The sequence below is a fragment of the Brassica oleracea genome, chromosome C1, assembly GCF_000695525.1.
Source record: "Brassica oleracea var. oleracea cultivar TO1000 chromosome C1, BOL, whole genome shotgun sequence".
Classification (NCBI taxonomy): Eukaryota; Viridiplantae; Streptophyta; class Magnoliopsida; order Brassicales; family Brassicaceae; genus Brassica; species Brassica oleracea.
Window position 1 is genome coordinate 40,981,506 of NC_027748.1, and position 22,090 is coordinate 41,003,595.

Here is a 22,090-nt window from a genome sequence, read left to right on the forward strand (position 1 = left end):
TTAGAAAACATATTTTTTTGGAATGTCAGAGGTATTAATGAATCTGCTAAGAATTCAAATTTTCGGAGGTGGATAGCTACTCACCATATTAGTTTAGGAGCCATTTTAGAAACCCATATTAAAGAACCTGCCCTCAGCCCGACCATGGCCCTTATCTGTCCTTCATGGTCTTATGTTTCAAACCATCACTCAGACCCTGACGGAAGGATCATCTTGATCTGGAAGCCCCATCTTAATATCACCATCTCCCACCAGTCTAGACAATCTTTGACTTGCCGTGTCGATTACCCTTCTGTCCCACCTTTCTACTTCACAGCGGTCTATGCAGGTAACACTGTAGAAGAACGCACTGAGCTGTGGGTGGAGCTCTTGGATCTCCATGCTACTCTCAACCTAGGCTCATACCCTTGGCTTGTTAGGGGAGACTTCAACGAAATAAGGCATCCTTCAGAGCACTCAATACCATCTATCTCGCAAATCTCTAGCCCTATGATTGATTTCAACTCCTGTCTGCATCAATTGGAAATCCAGGACCTGCGATATCATGGTGAAAAGTATACTTGGTCAAACAAACGACCTGATAATCCTATAGCCAAGAAGTTGGATCGCGCCTTGATCAATGAACATTGGTTAAACTCTTACCCCCGTAGCCTTGCCGTGTTCCATGCCCCTGATATCTCAGATCACACTCCCTGTTGCATTGAACCTATCCGTCCTCTACCTCAAGCCGGAACAAAACCATTCAAGTTCTTCAATTACCTCACCCTTCACCCTGACTTCCTTAAACTGGTTGCTGAAACCTGGGTTTGCACTGAATCGGAGAATCACTCATTATCTCAACTGAGTGTTAAGCAAAAAGAGCTAAAGAGTGTTCTAAAGACATTAAACAAGGAAAAATTTTCAGACAAACAAAAAAGAGTTTCAGATACTAACTGTTTGTTCATGGATGCGCATGTACTCTCACTACGTCAACCCACATCAGATAACTTTGCCGCAGAGAAAGCCCTCCTTGAAAAACTCCAGTTTCTGAAAAAGATTGAAGAGGAATACTTCAAGCAATTATCGAGAATTAATTGGCTTAGGTGTGGTGATCAGAACACTAGCTACTTTCACAAGGTTGCTACTGCTAGGAAGGCATTCAACTCAATCATCATCCTTATTAGTGTTACTGGTATAGAAGCAACTTCACCTGAAGATATTGGTAACCTTGCTGTGGCGCACTTCTTGAACATCCTTGGGCCGCCTACTCCGAAAACTACCCCCCTGATGATCTCCTCTGTTGCTGACATGATCCGAACAGACCGCTTTTCCTGCTCTCAAGCTCAAGCGGCTCTTCTCTCTCGGCTGCCTACACCTGAAGACATCACCAAAACAATTAAGCACAATAAAAACAAGAGCCCTAGACCAGACGGGTTCACTTCAGGTTTCTACACAGCTGCTTGGGATATACTAGGCCAAGAAGTCATAAACTCGATATCATCCTTTTTCAAAACCTCCATCCTCCCTACCTCTACAAACTCCACCATTCTAACTCTGCTACCCAAATTCCCTGGTGCTACAATCATAAAAGACTATAGGCCTATCTCTTGCTGCAACACCCTCTACAAAGTAATCTCTAAAATCCTAGTTATCAGGCTCAAACCTCTGCTCCCTTCCATCATCCTCCCTAATCAAACTGCTTTCATTAAGGGTAGGCTCCTACTGGAAAACTGTCTCTTAGCTTCAGAGCTAGTCTCGGGGTACCATAAACAACAAGTGGAGAAAAAGCTCACCTTAAAACTGGACATAGCCAAGGCTTTTGATTCTGTAAGATGGGACTTCCTCATTGCTTGCCTCCTATCTCTTAACCTCCCACAAGACTACATCCAGAGGCTCGCAGCCTGCTTCACCTCCCCGTCATTCTCTGTTGGCATCAATGGTAGACTCCACGGTTTTTTCAAAGGCACTAGGGGACTTCGACAGGGCGATCCGCTATGGCCCTACTTGTTTGGCCTGGTCATGAACATATTATCTCATAAGTTAAATGAAGCTGCACATCGGGAAGATTTGGATTTCATCCTAGATGTCAAGAATCAGGACTTACCCATTTATGCTTTGCCGATGACATCCTAGTCTTCACGGATGGTTCCCTCAACTCAGTACAGATGATTCTCCAGGTCCTTGATGAATTCAAGGCCTTCTCTGGACTATCAATCAGTGTAGAAAAATCATGTCAAGGCTAACTGGCATTTCCCGAGCTACCAATGTTGCAGACCTTTGGATAAATGGACAGTGGTCATTCCGTCATGCTCGATCCCCCCAGATGGAGGAACTTCTAACCTATCTCACCACCGTCTCGCTTACAGATGAACCAAGCAACGCTCAATGGATTATGGATGGGGCTCCTAAACATACTTTCTCCTCCTCTGCGGTCTACAATTCCTTCTTCGAACATTCTCCAATCGTGCCTTGGCACCCAATCATATGGATCAAAAAAGGTATTCCTAAACACAAGTCTCTTGCCTGGATCATGTTACTTAACAGGAGCCCTACTCGCGATCGTCTCCTTTCTTGGGGCCTACAAACGGATCCTCGCTGCCTTCTCTGCAACCTATCCGACGAATCAAGGAATCATCTATACTTTGAGTGCCCATTCTCCATCGCCATCTGGTCCTACTACGCTGCAAGACTAAGGATCCCACAAACTAGCAACTCGTGGGCTGATGTAACTCACTCTCTCCTGTCTCTAACTGGTACAAATGATCATATCTACCTTTCAATTCTCTCCTGGCAAGCAACAGTTTACGAGGTGTGGTGGGAAAGAAATGAAAGGCTCCACCGAGGGAAATTCAGATCGGTGGACATGGTAGTGAAGAAGATCAATGGACTCATCAAAAATAAAATCTCTTCTCTCAGACCGGAAAGCAATCGCAGGGCCAGCTCTCTTATGCAAATCTGGTTTTCTATCATTGACGGTTCCAGTTAGATCCTAACTAGGGTTTTCGATTCTAACGAGATTCAGATTTCCCTTTTCTATGCGTCCTGATGTGGGTAATGGCCGCTCTCCTTACTTGGGCTTTTTCTATTTTCTATTTTTTTTTCTCTTTTATATGGGCTGATTGAAGGCTGGATCTGATTGGGTTTTTAATTCTCATCGGGGCTTCGTTAGTTAGGGGTATTTATAGATTTTTATTTATTTTTCTTTGATTTGTGCTACTTTTTGGTTTGTCTATGGTCATGAAGACATTTAAAAAGAAACACCGAAAACCCGTCTTAGTGTTCTTTCCACTTTTTCTCATTACTTTTTCATATTTTTTCTAAGAAAACAGCTTATTAAAAATTTAAAACAATGAATCAATATATATCATGTTTGTTAATGTTCGTTATAAAGGATATTCCTTTTGTATCATAGATGGATGCATTATGTTATTTTGGTACATATACACGTATTTATTTTGTAGTTATTATATATTGCATGCTGAATAACAAAATACACAATAACACATAAGGGGAATAATCGTATAGTACTGTAAAGAGAGTGTTGGGAATATTTTTTAAAAAACTTCTATACATATATATTAGTGGAAGCAGATGATGCTGGAATCAAGGGGAGTCTTACGTGAATATGCTTGGAATTTTGGATCATCCTATGGAATATGCCATTCAACTAGATTGCCTTTTTTAGTAGTATACACTCATGATTCATATGATGACATCTGCAAAATTTAGGTTTATAACGAGTTATTTACTATACACTTAATCAGGTATGTAAACTACCCGAGTGACAGGAATGTAGAATTTTTTTTTTTTTTTAGAATTTAGTTTTAGAATATGATTATGAGACGATTAGTTAAATATACCCAACGGAAGTCTATATTAGGACTGGGCAAATAAACCGAACCGAAAAACCCGAACCGAACCCGATCCGATAAAAATGAATCTGAACCGATCCGAACCCGGCATAAATACCGAATGGTTCTTGTTTTATGGTACTTCGGGTTATGGGTATTATCCGAACCGAACCCGAACCTAAATGGATATCCGATAGAACCAGAAACATTCAAAATTTTCAAAAAAAATGTGTACCAAACATGATCTCAATTCCTAATATGTATTCAAAATATATTGAACATCTAAACTAATTATCTATTATATGAAGATTGATGGTTGAAGGTGGCGGTTGAAGGTTGAAATTTTTAAATTTTGGTTTTGTTTTCATTAAAAAATATTTTTCATTTCATGAGAACTTGATTTTCGTTTTATGCTTTCATTTATTTGGTTTTCTTTCTATCAATAACTATGTTTACATTTCACTTGATTTTGAATGATCACATTTGATGTTCCTTTTTTTTTTGAACCGGTTTTATTTATGTTTTGGTTACAAAATAGGTACAAATCAAGTATTTTAAAACAAAAGAACCGATTTTACTTACTTTTTGGTTACAAAATAGATATAAATCAGGTACATTTAAACCGAAGAACCGATTGGGATCCGAACCCAAAAGTACATCGGGTTGTACCGGTTCTTTGAAGATTTACTAACTCCGGCCCGATCCCGATAGAACCCGAACTGGTCCCGAACCAAATTTTCATATAATCCGAATGGGGCTGATTTTGATAAACCCAAAAAACCAAAACCCGAATTGGAGTAAACCGAAACCCGATTGGAACCCCGAATGTCCATGCCTAGTCTATATATGCTAACTACACACTGATTGATGTTAATGGTATGGTATATGGCATTTAAGCCATGAGTAGACGATTTTACCCTCTCTGTAATGATGAAAGCTTTTGCTGCCAATTCTGACACGGTAGAAAGCAAAAATGTGTCAGCTGAATAAAGTAGTGTTTGAAGTTGTAAATTTACAGCCGGAGCTTTTTTATCCACGTGATTTTTTTTTTTTGACAGCAAATTTGCATTTCTGAGAAACGAACCTTGGTCGCGTGTATAATAGTATGGCTGTAGTTACCACTGTGCTACGACACTTCAATTTAACCACATGATTTTTATCCATATTTACAAGTATATTATTTAGATAAATGTAACTTATGAAGATAAACTAATGGAGAAAAATAATTAACAATATGGTTATAACAATATAAAAAGAATTACTAGGATAAACTATATCTCTACACAACGACCAAATAAACTATGTCTCCACCACAATATAACAATATGACTAACTCATTTCTTTATGATATTTATAATTTCGCCAAAAAATATATGTCCTGCAAATTTCTCTTCATTAGTCTCAAATTTAGAAAAACTACGAGCATATGAAAAAGAATATATTTGGGAGATCTTCCAATCCGTCTAACAACAACGACAACACGTAAAGGTTTCAGCTAATGTAATTTGTAACCGCTAAGACATAGTATTATATATGATCTAAAATATCATGTACCAGATAACAAATTATCTATCAGCTAACATAACATGTACCAGGTAACAAAATCATCTATCGACTTTTTATATCAAATTATATATCAGGTAACAGACCATGTACCTGGTAACAAATTTTTTATCAGATAACAACAAGTCTATTTGGAAATAACATACAATTAGATATTACGGTGAACCCTAGAGCGGCGATTTCTTCCTCTCCCCTACCTCTTCAACTTTTTCCTCAGATCTGAGGCCTTCTCCGGTCCGGCGCTTCTCGCCGGTACCGTGAGAGGGTCTCCTATTATCCTTATCCTTTTCAAGTTTAATTTTTTCTTAGGTGTATGTTCTTCGATGTTGCTGGAAAGAGATACAATTTATGTTCGTTTCAGTTGTGATCTTGTGCGTGGTGTGTGGCTTCTTGCCTTCTCCCCCGAAGATATGGATCCAGATACGAAATAGAGACTCAAGTCTCCGAGAATCCCATTTCGGTTTTCACCTATGCTGGTCTTTTTAGATCTAATGTATGTGGTGTGGTGTGGTGGTTTTTCATGGATTCCGGTTGTACTAAGAAGGATCTTGTTGGTGGGGCTTCGGTTGTCATGTCTGTGGTTTGTAGTCACATTAGAGACGTGTGGAAGGCCCATTGACATATGTGGTTTGGCCACCGGAGAAGTGGTGTATCTTTTGGCACTGTCAGGGTGTGGAGTCGCATCAGAGGCACGCGAAGAGCCCATTCACAGTCCAATAGCATATCTTTTTTGGATATGGAGAGGCTCTACTTCGACGGTTATCTATTGCAACCATGCCGGTCTCGTAGCTTCAATAGATTGGGAGCTCTTTAACAAGACTTTGCAGAATTCCCTAGTCCACTGGTTGATAGGAAAGAAAGAAAAGGGTAGACTAATACCCTGGTGGTCTCATTTCAGCTGGTTTTTATACCTTGACGGTTCAAGGTTTATTACTTTGGTGCCTACTGGTATCAGGTTTATTATTTTGGTGCCTACTGGCATCGACAGATACTGTTTTTTTTTCCCTTCTTTGTACTGGTGTATGTTTGCAGTGCTTAGTTTATGCATCTATGTACGACCATTGGTCATGAACTCTATATTGGAATGAATGAGATTAAGCGTCAAAAAAAAAAAAGTATATGTAGCATACCAACCATTTATTAATAATTTGATATATCAAACTATGTATACGCTAAAATTACATGTACCATGTAACAAACTAATTTATCAGATAATAAACAATTTATTAAAAAATGTATCAACTCGCAAACTATGTATCTACCAATTTATCAAGTAACAAACCATGTATGAAACAATGTATAAGTCGACAAACTATTTACTAAAATATTTATCAGCTACTAAATTAAATAGCAATTAATAACAAATATTTTATAACATATTATTTACTTCGAAAAAATACCCATGATCTTCTCTAAAGTTAATTAAATTCATAATTTAAAAATTATTAATCGAATTTGAAAATATCCATAATCTTCCCAAAAGTTAATTAAACACATAATTTGAAATTATTACTGAGAATGGATTAGGGAACATAGGCTAGGAACAACATAGATTATATGATTATGTCTTGTCCAACGGACACCATCAATGCAGAAACTCGTTTCAATTCGAGTTAATAATCACTTCATGTCCACGAGACTGAAAACGCTTTTAGCTGCGCAGAGTGTGTAGGGATATTATAGTCTTGAAATTATTAATCAGAAATCATGAGTAGTTTGCCAATATAGATGTTATACAGACACCAATTAACTCTATGATTATTCCTCGAGATACAAATATTATAGTTATATAGTTTAATCTTCTAGCAAAGTTTTAATCAATTAACTTGTTACGCACATTTTCTTCAAATATTTCAAAAAACTTAACTTAATTCACTATAATGTATGTATATATATATATATATATATTGCTTAAAATTCACTATTAATATTTGGAAAAGTGGTGTTTCAAAAAAAAAATATATATATTTGGAAAAGTGAAAAAACTTAATATAGTATATGCAATATTTAAAATATATATTTTGTGTGATACAATAAAATCAGGTACGAGCCGATAGAAAAGGTTTCCTAAACCACATCTATTTTAACATGGTTTGATCTACATGAAAAAAAAGTAAAGTTTTAATTATTTTCAAACAAGTTTTTTCAATGACCCGGTATCATCGTACCTACTGCTAGGACTACGAGTTTTTTCTTTGAGGCATTCATTCCAATCTTTTTTTTTTTTTTTTTGTCGTCCTCATTCCAATCTTATTGCACCATAATAGCAGGTAGTATAATTTAATTTTCTTGAATAGTACACTAGTATATGAAATCCACCTTCTGTGGTTGTATTATATCTAAATTGACTTCACATGTAGTTCGACGCCCAAAGAAAAAAATGAAAGTTTTGATCCACCTTATGGGATTCTTCCCAACTTCTACAGATAAAAAAAAAACATGACCTGAGATTGCAATAGATTAGTAGAAGCATTATAACTTTTTTTTGTATCCACATGTCATCAATAGAATGATTCTTAGAATAATTAGAGAATAATGTTGGTCCATCTAATTATATAATAAACTTTTTATTAAACTAACGATAAATTCATCATTAATGTATTTTATTATTTCCTTAAATAAAATTTACAGAATTGCCTAATGTGGCTAAAGTATATATGGCAATTAATGATTTTGAATAATAAAGATTTGATAAAAAATAGTATATCTTCTATCATATTTGTTTAATTTTAAACTATTAAATAAATTAAACAACCACAATAACCATATAATAAAATTTTAGATTTTTATGTATATGTTATATTTTGAATTTTTACAAACGGCTATAACTTACTAAAACTGTTAAAAATCTCACATTCAAATTTTATGATCCATGGTTTAAAATTTTTGTTATTACAAAATACAAATGATTACAAAAATTATATAAGTAAAAAGCCTAATTTAATTAATTATTAAGATTAATATATATATCGTTTTAAAATAAACTATAAACCATATAAAATACAATATTTTAGTTTCAAAATTTACTTTGAACAATTTTTTTGATAAAAGTTTTGAACGAACATTGACAACTTATTTTTTTAAATTATAAATTAATAAAACTATTAATCCCACAATGAAAATTTTGTTATCAATAATTTAAATTTTTTTCTATAAAATATACAAATGATCAAAAAAAACTATATGAGTAGAAATCATCATTTAATAGACATTAATATTAAAAATATACTAAAATATATCATCTATGTTAGTATCATTTAAATTTAATAACATATCCTATCAAATATAAAAAAAAAAAATTGGATTAATAAAATTGATTTATATGTTCGCACCAATTTAATTATATATTTAATAGTTACTGACTTTTAATTATTTAATATATATTTATTATTTCATAATATGTAAAAATATTTAATGCATAAAATAATTTATATATATAATGTTGATTCCGTGTAAGTCGCGGATTTTAACCTAGTAATCTATTGGTTCAGGTTCACTAATCGGTTTTCTCTCGACTTAAAAGAAGGTGACATCATTTCTGTTCAAAGCCTAAACTATTATAGGCTCATAAAAGGCCCATGAAGAGTTGCAAATAAGTAAACGCCATTTTGGCTTTTTGGTTCGAGAGTCCCACATCGGAAAACTGATTGAAGTTATCAGCAGAAGTTGTATTATAAATAGAGACTCTCTCGTCTCCGTAAAAAATCACGCAGCCATGTGGTGAGCACAAAGCGAACTATTCTTTCGCCTTTTACTAAAGAATACCGTGTGTTCTTCACGCTAAGTGGCATACGCTTATTTTTGGAGGGTCCTGCTTTTGAGTGGACCCAACAGCAAATAGTTTAATTTTTACTGATCTGGTTTAAAACAGATTATCTTGTTTAATTTATTTGGTTAAAGGATAAAAAAAATTCTTACTATACCGAATCGTTTTCAAACGATGGTTAACCCTAAGTCCCTAACTATACCCAAATGATTTAAGTTAAATTATTACTGTCACGAAATAGCCTTGTTAATTTTGTTTAGTATCTAAATACAAAATGACAAAGACACGAAAGAATAATTCGATAGACATTTATATGTATATTACGGGGTCAATATTTTAAATTCAGTTATTTCGGGTCATTATATTTACTCTTATGTGCATATGTTTCTGTATAGGTTGAACTTTTTATAGTGACTGGACTCACTCCGAAGGGCCACCTCGCCAGAAATTCCCGTAGGGATTTTTTAGCTAATCCAGTACCACCCCGCTTTTCCCGAGTATCGAACTGGCGACCTCGGGTAGTCGTGTGTGAAAAACATTCAGTACTGCCGCTAGGCCACCTGACGTTCTCATTATGTGCATATGTTTGCTGAGGACTGTGGCACGCAATTGAAAGTGACAGGACAACGGATGCATGATCGACTGTGTTTGTTCGATGTTTTGAAACCAAAGAAAGAGCATGATGTTCTGTCTCTTTGATATCTTAAATTTTGTTACTAGACTGTTTATACCGGTTTAACCAACATGTTATTACGTATTAGGTCTAATAGACTGCCACAAGCAAGTAAAAACTAAAATTTTGAAAATAATACTCCCTCCGTTTCATTAAGATATACTTCATCCGTTCCTAAATATAAGATGTTTAGGTAGAAACACATATATTAAGAAAACTACTTTTTGTCTAGAAAGCATCATTAAGACTATAAATTAATGGTATTCAATCAATTACAAAATAGACTATTAAAATATGATTGGGTACACAATTTTTAATAAAGTAAAAATTATTTATGAAAATGAAAACATCTTATATATTGGAACATCAAAATTTTGTAAAACATCTTACATTTAGGAAGAGATGGAGTAAGTTTTAGAAAAAAAAATTGTTTCACAAAGATATATTTTTTATGTTTTCTATATAAAAGTTACAATTTTCAATAAAAATTAATTAGATTTATTGAAAGACCATTGGTTAAAAAACATTGGAATTTGATAATTTTAAAAAACTATGCATGATTAATGTGTTTTTTTTAATATGTGTGAAAACACCAAAACATTTATCTTTAAGAAACGGATGGAGTATTTTTGGTATTAGACATATAGGACCCTGTGGCTAAATGGTAAATAAAAAATGAGATTTGTGACACCAACACGATTTAACTATTACGTGAAATTAAATGACATTGTTCATGAATATAGACCTTTGTTTTTGGTCCATTTACATATCCAAAAGATAATCTATTTGTAAGCGACACTTCTCCTAGTAGATTGATATGTACCACTTATAGATCTGAAATATATCTTTTTTTTTAATTAATCTGAATAGGTTAATCAAATATCATTCATATGTCCGAAATATTCTTCATCAGTATTCGTCATTGTGTATATTATATTGTACGAATATATATATATATATATATATATATATTATTATTTTCGTACCTACGCTATGGATTAATATCTAAGTTTTATTAAATATATTTTAGTTATGAAGATACAGTAAATCATATCGATGTATAATTCATTTATGAAAACATGTACACTGGTGTCCACTTTCGTTATTTCTACAACTGCAACGAGGATAGCATTTGTCTTGAATTTCTGATACGCATTGCCTGGCAGCCTTCTTTGCATTTGGATCACATTTTCCGCTGTGAAGGTAATCAAGTTGTGGCGCACAATCGTCTGCCTCCACTATTTTATATCAACAACAAAATATTAGCTGGTAGATAATAAAATTGATAATGCAATAAATACAAGTTTTATAAAACGTATACCATCAAAATGTTTTCTAATCGAAACCATATATATATATTACCTTTTGTATTAGGCAGCACGAAAAATATGAGAACACAAGAAACCACAAACAAAGTAGCAGATTTCATGATGCAAAATTTAATAAATGATTTTTATGTTTTTTTTTGTTTTTTTTTTGTTTATTTCGTACTGAATATTTTCTCATCACTATTGCTAGTATATATATGAAAAACACACAAAGACATTTTGAATCATTACTCAATTAAATGGTAACAAAATCATATGTGACCAAAATAATTAATCCGGTAATAAATTATATTTGACTTAAAAGTAATCTAGATTTGCATATCTATACATATTAATTAGCTTTTTCTCTTTTTATGCATTCATGTCAGCATCTGTGTGCTAATAGTAATTGCAATTTGGCTTTATTTGAACATATATATATATACTATGGTAGGTCCGCGCTACGCGCAGGATTTGGATTAATGTCTCATTTCCATGTGAAAAGAATGGTAAAATCATTGTTTGTTAGGTATTTTTTAGTTTCATGTTCTATTGATTGTTTGACTTTATCCGCAAGTTAGCTTTCAGACAGAGTCTTATCCGAGACAAAATTGAAACTGAGGTCTTCTGGAGTTATGTCGTCCGAGTCTTGAGCTAAGCAGCTGCCCCCAACCTGTCTGAGTGATAGCTTCCCTTAGTAATATTATTTTTTTACCTTAACGATCCTCAAAAATTTTAATTTCTCTTTGAGGACTTTAAGACCTTTAACAATATACTTTGGAGCAACCACGATTTCATAAAACATTCAAGTTTCACTAAAGAATTGATCCGGACAAGCACTCGCCATTTAACCAATGGTTAAGATCTCAACATCTCATTTTTGGTGCACTTTTGGAAACACACATCAAGGATCAAAATTTGGCTTCTCTAATGCAAAAATTATGCCCGGGTTGGAGCTTCGCTTCTAATCATGCCTCTGATGAAGATGGGCGTATTATCATCATTTGGAAACACCCTGCTGTGTCATAAATCATTTACACCAAACCCGTCAAACCCTTACTTGCGAAGTCACAATAAACTCTACCCTGAAGTTTGTATATACAGCAGTGTATGCAGCTAATACGGTTGCAGAACAAACAGACCTCTGGATGGACCTCCTAACAATCCATCAAACTCTCTCTTTAGATGCTGTTCCATGGGTGGTGGGAGGAGATTTCAATCAAATCCTTCACCCATCTGAACACTCCTCTACCTCAGTAGCTGCCTTCACCACTCTTATGATTGATTTTGCTGATTGCCTCCTGCAAGTGGGCTTGTTTGATCTGCGCTATCAAGGCCCCTCGAATACTTGGTCAAACAAATGTCCCACTCAACCTATTGCAAATAAATTTGATAGGCAACTGGTAAATCAACCTTGGATCTCCACCTTTCCCCACAGCCTAGCCAATTTCCTTTCCCCCAACATCTCTGACCATTCGTCGTGTATCCTTGATCTAGCCTCCACCCTACCCATAGCTGGAACCAAACCCTTCAAGTTCTTCAATTACCTTACCAAACACCTAAAATTTGTGTCTACTGTGGAGGACTTCTGGATTCAGGCCGGTAGCATTGCTTCCACTCTCGGAGAGCTATGCTGGAAACTGAAACAAATAAAACGAGTGCTCAAAGATTTAAATTTTGCAAATTTCTCAAAAATTGTGTAGAGAGTGATTATAGCTAATAGTTTGTTGCAACTTGTGCAGGCAGAAGCTCTTCAGTCACCTACTACATTGTTGTTTGAAAAAGAGAAAGAGCTCCATGATAAATGGGAATTTCTCAGAGCTATTGAGGAGGCGTATTTCAGGCATAAATCACATATTAATTGGCTAAGAGAAGGAAATTTAAATACCTCTTACTTTCATCGGATATGGAAGGTCCGTTCTGCGGTTAATGCCATCAGATCCTTCCTTCTGCCAAATGGTACACTGATCACGGACCCTATTGCTATGGGTGAGCTTGCAATCTCGTACTTTAAGAGTATACTAGCACCAGACGTCCTGCCGATCACGATCTCCACTCTCCAATGGTTTGCTTCTATTCTGACATTCCGTGTCTCTCCCAAACAAACCGCCATTATGTCTGCTTCGCCATCACCAGAAACAATCACCAAGACCCTCCTCAGACTAAACCCAAATAAGGCTCCAGGCCCCGATGGCCTCACCTCTGGCTTCTTTAAAGCTTCTTGGCCGATCATTGGTCCTGAAGTACTCTCCTCCATTGGTGGTTTCTTCTCAATTGGGTTCTTGCATGCGGTTGTAAACTTCACCACCCGGGTGCCTCAGCCGTTACTGGCTACAGTCCTATCTCCCGCTGCTCCACCCTCTACAAAGCCATCTCAAAAATACTTGTCACCAAGCTTAAGCCCATTCTGTCTGAACTTATCCTCCCCAACCAAACTGCTTTTGTGCAAGGCCGCCTTCTTGTCGAAAATACAATCTTAGCCACTGAGGTAGTCGATGGCTATCACAAGCATCTTTGCCCTCCCCGGCTCACCTTGAAAGTTGATATAGCAAAGGCGTTTGATACTCTAAATTGAGATTTTCTATTCATCTGCTTGAGCACTCTACAGATCCCATCAATCTTCATTCACTGGTTGAAATCTTGTGTCCGCACTCCATCTTACACAATCGGTTACAATGGGACTGTGCAAGGCTTCTTCAAAGGGAGTCGTGGACTTAGGCAAGGTGATCCACTCTCCCCTTACCTATTTGTTGTTGCTATGAACTGTCTCTCCCAGCTATTGAACAGAGGTGCAGAGGAAGGGAAATTTGGCTATCATGCTAAATGCTCATCCTCAAAGTTCACCCATCTTTGCTTCGCCGACGACCTTCTCATATTCACGGACGGCAAACTGAGCTCTGTCCAAGCAATCCTAGCTATTTTGGATGAGTTTGCTGCTCATTCTGGCCTTAAGATCAGCCTCCAGAAAACTTCGTTTGTATCTTGCGGAGTCCCTCAGGATCAAGTTGACATTATTGCCTAGACTTGTCAGCTCTCTGCTTCCACACTCCCTGTCCATTTTCTAGGCGTCCCCCTCCTGTCTCAGAAGCTATCTATGCACCACTGCGCCCCGCTGATCCAATTCATCAAGAGCAAAGTCAACTCCTAGAGTGCGCGAACCTTGTCATATGCAGGAAGACTCTTACTGCTCAATACCGTTATCAATGGCATCACAAAATTTTGGTCCTCAACCTTCATTCTACCCAAAGCCCGCATCACAAAGATTGACTCCCTCTGTAGCTCTTTCCTTTGGCATGGCTCGTCTGAAGCTGGCCACTCAGCAAAGGTTGCTTGGGAAACTGTAACGCTCTCAAAGGATGAAGGAGGATTGGGCTGTAAAGATCTGAGAGCCTGGAACAAAGCATGTACATTAAAAATCGTCTAGGTTCTCTTTAAAACCTCAGGCTCCATATGGGTTGTGTGGTTCGTCGAAGAAATCCTTGGAGGTGACCTCTCTAGGTTCTGGGTAATAAAACCGAAGCAGCGATTCCCTTGGCTAGTCAAAAAACTGCTTGGACTTAGGAATTTAGCTTTCAACTGGATCCATGTCAAAGTGGGTTCCGGAGCCACTGTGCGTTTCTGGTCTGATAACTGGTCTCATCTGGGTGCTATTTCATCGTTCTTGGCACCCTCTATCTCCAACTCAATGGGCATCCCTCAGGGTGCTTCCCTCCAAGACATCTATCAGAATGGAACGTGGCGAGTTAGACCTACAAGATCCGATAAGCAGGTTACGGTTCAAGCATTACTTTCATCTCTCACTTTGACAACATAACCGGATTCTATAATTTGGAGTGTAGACAATACAGTTTGGGAAAAATACAGCACTGGTGGAATTTACAGATTACTCAAGAATCATGGCAACAAAGTACCTTGGACCGGATCTTTTGGAGTAAAGGCGGAATCCCAAAGCACAATTTCATGGCGTGGCTAGCTACTCTCAATCGTCTCCCCACTAAAGATCGGCTACTACAATGGGGTCTGAATGTGGACCCAAACTGCCTGCTTTGCTCCATTATTGCTGAATCGCGTGATCATCTCATGATCAAATGCTCCTACTATGTCTCTCTCTGGAGTAGTTTCTCCATGTGCCTTGGTCTAACCATGCCGTTGTCCTTGGGTTCAATGATCTCGGCGCTACTATCTCTCACCGGGCCAGCGTGGTACAAAAGATTATGTTGCTTGGTTTGGAAGCTTGCGATCTACTCCCTTTGGGTTGAGAGGAATTCAAGACTTCATCGTCAAAACTACTGATCTGTAGATTCTTTAGCCGCAACGATGGATCGAACTATCAGGAACAAAATCAACAGCCTTCATGACGCAAATCCTGTTGCGGCCTCTGCCGTGTATCAATTCTGGATTCAGTCCTCCACCTAGTTTGCATCGCTGGGAGGAAAAACAAAGACTCTTCATCACCGCAACCCCTTTTTTTTGGACTTGTTTTGTAACTTGATGTGTTGTTTACTGGGCTGTAGCCCATAACACTAAGGCTTGGCTAGCATGTTTTCTTTCTTTCTCATGCTTTAAATAGAAAAAAAGTTGCAAAAAAAAAAAAAACACCACCACTTTAATTTACCTCATGTGGCAATTACCCTTTACTGCAAATTCCTCCACCGTATCATGTCATGTCTCTATCCCTTCGGTGGCAAAAAAAAAATTTACCGTGTCAATATGTATAGAATTTAGCATATTATATATTAGACCATAGATTGTTTATAGTCATTCAATTTGCTTACTTAATTTAGGAAAACTTCACAGTCGAAGTCCTTAAATAAATACAAAGAGATGATTGAATCATGTTTAAACATTTATTTGGTCACATCTCATCCATATATTAAAGAAAGAAGTAAGCATTACAATTATGAAATGGTACATTCCATAAAAAAAAAAACAAATCACAAAGATACTCCTGAGAGTTACAAACTTAGTCACATCAAAATGCAAGGAGATGATCAAAGCAACAAATACTCTTTTGCACAAAATAAACTTAAACTAAAAGCTGAGAAAACAACGCCAATCCATACTTTTAGTTCCTCAAGCTGTTTGATCTTATCAGCCTCTGGAAATCACTCCTGTAAACAAATAATGATGATAGTCTTTGGTTTAAGGGAAGAAACTACCTTTCCAAGTGATACAGCTATATATGTTCAAATCAGCAAGTAGAACAGAGGAGCAAGCCAGTATAATGAGAAATAAAATTCTATTGCTAGGTGGAAGATAAACACATCCTATAATCTTTGGGTTTATACTGGTTGCAACTACAACCTCACCTCGTAAGGTTTTTATGAAAACTAAATTCCATCATTTATGAAAGTTCTAAAGGCCTAAGTTACTTATCGATTTTGATGGCTGCCATCACACGTTCTTCACAGCAGTGAGCTCACCAATTATGTCTGCAAGATGATGAACAACTGAAATAGCGCACTGGTTACAAAGATGAGAGTGGGAGAAACAGCAAGCTGAAGTATTTACCTGGAAGGTGGGTTTTGTGTTGGCTAGACCAAGCAACTCACTGTGATTGCCGATCTGAACCGTTCTTCAGGAATGGGGTTCACCGGTTCGGTCATCTCATCCAGAGTGGTGGAATCACTGAATCGGATTGCCAGAGGAGAGTCTGAGAGCCTGAAGTTATGGTTGCACCCAGTCACATCAAATCCGCTGACGAAGAACATGGAACCTGTGTGAGGCGATGTCTGAAAGTGGTCAGACGGTGGACATTCACGGTGGCATGTATGAGAGTCGCCTGAAACACATGTAAATAGAAAAACCTAATCAACAAACGAAATTGAATCTATCTCCAAAAGAATGAAATAAGTTTAGAGACAGAATGAAATAAGCATTACACACACATACTCACTGCAGAAAACTTAATTACAAATTAGTTTGTCATTGCCCAAAACATAAAACTCATCAAGACTGGCTAAGCCTCCAGAAATTAACGAAAAAAATTCAAACAACACAAAACTTGCTAATCTAAGAAAAATAAATCTTCAACTGCTCTTACTTTCTGTCTTTGATGAGTCTACCATCTTCACATCACGGCGCCTCCTACATTGCAGTCGTTCGTATATTACAAACAAAACGCAGAAATACAATAAAACAGAGTGTATTATGTAATCTCATGGTAATTTGAATATCTTAAAAAGTATCTGCGGCTGCTGAACCTGGGTCTGCGGCTCTACTGCTTGCTTCAGTTGAGAGACATGGAACACTGAGTGGATTTGACTGTGCGGAGGTAGAGCCAACTTATATGCTACTTTACCCACGCGCTTCTCGATGAGATACAGACCAAAGAACCGTGGTGCAAGCTTCTCTGCTTTAGGCATAGCCACTGTCGTTTGTCTGTAAGGTCTCAGCTTCAGATAGACCCAGTCCCCTACCTCAAACTCCACATCTCTGCGATGCTTGTTCACCGAAGAATGCATTCTTGCTTGAGCTGTCACCAAATTATCACGCAACTCCTGCAACAATGCATCTCGACTCAGAATCAGCTCCTCTACCTCAGCATTCGCAGACGGTATATCTCCAAACCTCAACAATCTTGGAGGGTCTCTCCCGTATAAGGCACGGAAAGGCGTGGTATTGGACGAAGAATGGTGAGAAGTATTATACCAGTACTCCGCCCAAGGAAGCCACTGACTCCAAGAAGAAGGCTTGCGCCCTGCGAAACACCTCAAATACGCCTCCAAACACCTATTGACCACTTCAGTTTGGCCATCGGATTGTGGGTGGTATGTCATACTCTTATGCAGTGCAGTCCCTTGACTCTGAAAGAGAGCTGACCAGAACTTGCTCAAGAAGACCTTGTCTCTGTCAGATACCATAGTTTCGGGAAACCCATGTAGTTTGATCACTTCTTTCACAAACACTTCTGCAACTGACTTCGTGGTGAAAGGATGCTTCAACGGTATGAAATGAGCATACTTAGTCAACCTGTCGACCACCACCAATATCACCTCGAACCCCTTTGAGCTTGGTAATCCTTCTACAAAGTCAAGACTAATATCAGACCATACCTGCTCCGGTACTGGTAACGGGGAGAGTAACCCCGCAGGAGACAGCGTAGAGTACTTGTTCCTCTGGCACACTTCACAAGCCTTTATAGATGCAGTTATATCACTTCTCATTCCCTTCCAATATACCTCCCTAGCCATTCTCTTAAAGGTTTAGAGAACCCCTTCGTGACCTCCTATCGCACTAGCGTGGAATTGGCTCAGCAACGCCGGTATGAAAGGTGAATTGGTGGGAATCACCAGACATCGATCTTTAAACAAAACGCCCTCCTTCACACTATAACCATCAAACTCCTGATCTCCGTTACTAACACCATTTATGATAGCTTGCAAGGCTTCATCTCGCTCCACTTGCAACGCCAATTCATCCATGTCAATGGACAAAGGTGCTGTCAACTGAAACTCTTTGAACTCAGTAAGCTCTACACGCCTTGACAAAGAATCAGCCACTCTATTCTCCTTGCCAGGCCTATATTCAATCGTGTAGTTCAATCCCAACAACTTAGAAGCCTATTTCTGTTGTTCCACCGTGACAGCCTTCTGCTCCAACAGATGCCTCAAACTCTTCTGATCAGTTCTAATAGTGAACTGATGCCCCGTCAGATAGTGTCTCCACTTGGTTACTGCAAATACTATAGCCAGTAACTCCCTCTCATAAACTGACTTCACGCGACCCTTACTAGAAAAACCCTTACTGATATACGCGATCGGCCTGTCTTCTTGAGATAGAACCGCACATATTCCAACCCCCGAAGCATCAGTTCAACTACAAAGGGCTTAGTGAAAACAGGAAGCCTCAGGACAGGTAACTTGCACATTGCTTCCTTCAACTTCACAAAGGCCTTCTCGACTGCTTCTGACCAACAAAACCCTTCCTTCTTAAGCAACTCTGTCAGAGGTCGTGCAATCTTCCCATAACTCAGCACAAATCTCCGGTAGTAGCCAGTAAGGCCAAGAAATCCACGCAAGGCAGTAACGTTCTTGGGTACAGACCAGCTTCTCATTGCTTCTATCTTCTCAGGGTCTGCAGATACTCCTTCTTTTGAGATCACATGTCCCAAGTACGCTACCTCTTTTTGTGCAAATGCACACTTCTTCTCATTAGCATAGAAGCTGTGTTCCTTCAAGATTTGTAACACAATCTTCAGATGCTTCTGATGTTCCTTCTCATCTCGGCTATATACTAGAATGTCGTCGAAGAACACTAGAACGAACTTCCTTAAATACGGCTAGAAAATCTCGTTCATGACAGACTGGAAAGTAGCCGGTGCGTTAGTGAGACCGAACGGCATCACTAGGAACTCGTAGTGACCCTCGTGCGTCTTGAAAGCTGTCTTACCCACATCATTCTCCTTAAATCTTATCTGATGGTAACCAGATTTGAGGTCTAGCTTGGAGAAGATCGAAGCTCCTGCTAACTCATCCAATAGCTCTTCAATGACAGGAATTGGGTAACGATCAGGTATTGTACTCTTGTTAACAGCCCTGTAATCCACTCAAAATCGGACCCCTCCGTCTTTCTTCTTCACCAAAAGTACTGGGCTTGAGAATGGACTGATGCTAGGTTGGATTATCCCCTCTTGCAACATCTCCTGCACTAACTTCTCAATCTCGTTCTCCTGTAGATGGGAGTAGCGATAGGGTCGAATGTTAATGGGTGAAGTTCCCTCTTGCAGTGTGATTGCATGCTCTCGTGACCTCTTGGGAGGTAAGCCACTAGGCATGTTGAACACTGAGTTGTACTCCTTCGGCAACTTCTTGATAGCAGGAACTGTCACAACCGCCTTATCTGTTGTTTCCCCATTGTCAAATAAAGCTTGTAACTCTAGCAGATACACCCCGTCTTCTTTCTCGCATAACTTCTCTATCGCCCTCAAGGATACTTGAGCACAGAGCAAGTCCGGATCTCCTGCCTAAGTCACCTATTGCTCTCCAATTTGGAACCTCAACAGATGTAACCCCCAGTTGATTCTCGTTTCACCCAAATTCTCTAACCAAGTGTAACCCAAAACCATATCTGTAGCTCCCAAATCAAACACCAAATACTCTTCTCGAATTCCCACTCCTTGAATGTTAATTCTCACGTCCTCACACTTCCCACTGCTGGTGAGAACCCTTCCATCTCTAATAGCTACTCCAAACTCCTGAATAGGTGTTACTGGCAGCCCCAACTTCTGTAATAGCTGTGTGGCTATGAAGTAACACGACGCACCAGAATCAATGAGCACCACTACTTCCGCATCCCCGATATAACCTCTTATCCTCAACGTCTTCTTAGTAGTGATTCCTACCATAGACATGAGAGATAGAACCTGAAGTTCTTGTTGCTTTTGAGGTTCTTCTTCTTCTTCTGAACCTCCATCTAACTCCTCATCTCGTTCAGATTCCTCCTCTATTTCAAGGCATTTGTACTTCTGAAAGACTTTACATTTCTGCCCCGAGAAAAATCTTTCACCACAATGACGACAGGGGTTGTGGATTGTCTTCTTCTGTTCACAACCCTTATTGTCATGTTGAGAGTCGAAGGATTTCCTCGCGGGTGTTGTTTCACTCTGCTTCCCCCCAGACGAGTTTGAGCTGCTCCGCTGGTGGTTATGGAGAGTTGGAGCTGAGTTCGTACGGTGAAAGGACCTCGATTGATATGAACTCCGCTCATTCTCCTGCACCTCAATGATCTGGGCCATCTCCACAATCTCATCCATTCCCAGAGGTCTAAGCCTGACGACTTGTTCCCTCAAGCTCCTCTTCATCCCGTGCAAAAAGATCTCCTCCAACACATCATTTGGGACATGAGGAACCTCCGCTGACAGCTCCTCGAACTGCTCACGGTACTCCAACACCGTTCCCGTCTGCCTCAGTCGCAACATCTGACTCACGATGGTGCCTCCCCGGGTTGCCTTGAAATGCCTTCGCAGTTTATTCTTGAAATCACCCCAATCACTCGGCTTTTCATGGTCATGTATCATCCTCAACCACGTAACCGATCCCCCCACCATACTCGCCATAGCTAGTGAGAGTTTCTCATCCTCCTCCGTTTGGTTCACCGAAAAGCATTTCTCCACTCGGAATATCCAATCATCGGGATTTTTACCTACAAAATCCGGTAGTTCCAGCTTCTTCGGAGGTGACTCGATCTTCTGTTGAGGTGAATACCCCGAAGATACTCCATGGTAAGATGGAGTACTCAGCTCCGCAGATCTGAGAGGTATCGCCTTCTCTGGTACTTGTAGTATCCCTTTTTCATATCTGAGCGGTTCTGCAGTTCTCGGGCTTCCTTCGCTTCCATTAGGTGTACGGCTAGGGTTTTCAGAAATGGAATTCGTCTAATTCAGGATCATCGCCATCAGCTGAGCATGACGCTCCTCTGCGTTCTTATCAATCTCCAAAAACTTCCGATCATTCTTTGCTGACGCCTCCAGGATCGATCGTTCACTCTTCGTCGTCGCATCACACAGCTCGTCGATCGCAGTCGAGAAGCCACCGATCTGGCCTTCGAGAGCAGAGATCCTTTCGGAATGAGTCTCTTGCTTTGGAGGCATCTTCAGGCTCTGATACCAATGATAAGCAAGCGCTTATCTCGTCACAAGAAATGGGAGAGAATAGAGAGAGAAAGGGATAAGAGAGAATATTGTTTGTTATTTGATCATTAGATAAGGTTTTCATAAGGGACACTCCCCCTTTTAATAGAGTGCAATAAGTAAAACGACATAGCTTCATACAATAATACTTATTCATTACTACTAATCCTCCTTCTCATAAGAAGTCTCTTCCCCACACTCATACTTCACTTAGCCATTTCGCTTCTTCTTACTCCTACTCTTCTTCTGCACAAACGCCAATGGAACAGCTAGCTTATCATCTCTCTTCAAGAACATGTTTAAATTAACGATTGAGAAGAA

General features: G+C 38.7%; 1 protein-coding gene and 1 long non-coding RNA gene across 2 annotated transcripts; both read right to left on the reverse strand.

Moving 5' to 3' along the window:
* Positions 1 to 105: 105 nt before the first annotated feature.
* LOC106302510 lies at positions 106 to 1,942 on the reverse strand. Its single transcript, XR_001262448.1, has 5 exons — positions 1,773 to 1,942; positions 1,190 to 1,348; positions 934 to 1,026; positions 643 to 811; positions 106 to 534 (listed from the first exon to the last, which is right to left on the reverse strand). It is a non-coding gene; the product is annotated as an uncharacterized LOC106302510 (long non-coding RNA).
* Positions 1,943 to 18,344: 16,402 nt separating this feature from the next.
* On the reverse strand, positions 18,345 to 21,730 carry LOC106340457. The gene is made up of 6 exons (XM_013779339.1): positions 21,582 to 21,730; positions 20,204 to 21,488; positions 19,794 to 20,104; positions 19,442 to 19,676; positions 18,924 to 19,312; positions 18,345 to 18,660 (listed from the first exon to the last, which is right to left on the reverse strand). Exons 1-6 carry the CDS (start codon positions 21,728 to 21,730, stop codon positions 18,345 to 18,347), a joined length of 2,685 nt encoding a protein of 894 aa, XP_013634793.1.
* Between the last annotated feature and the right edge of the window lie 360 nt (positions 21,731 to 22,090).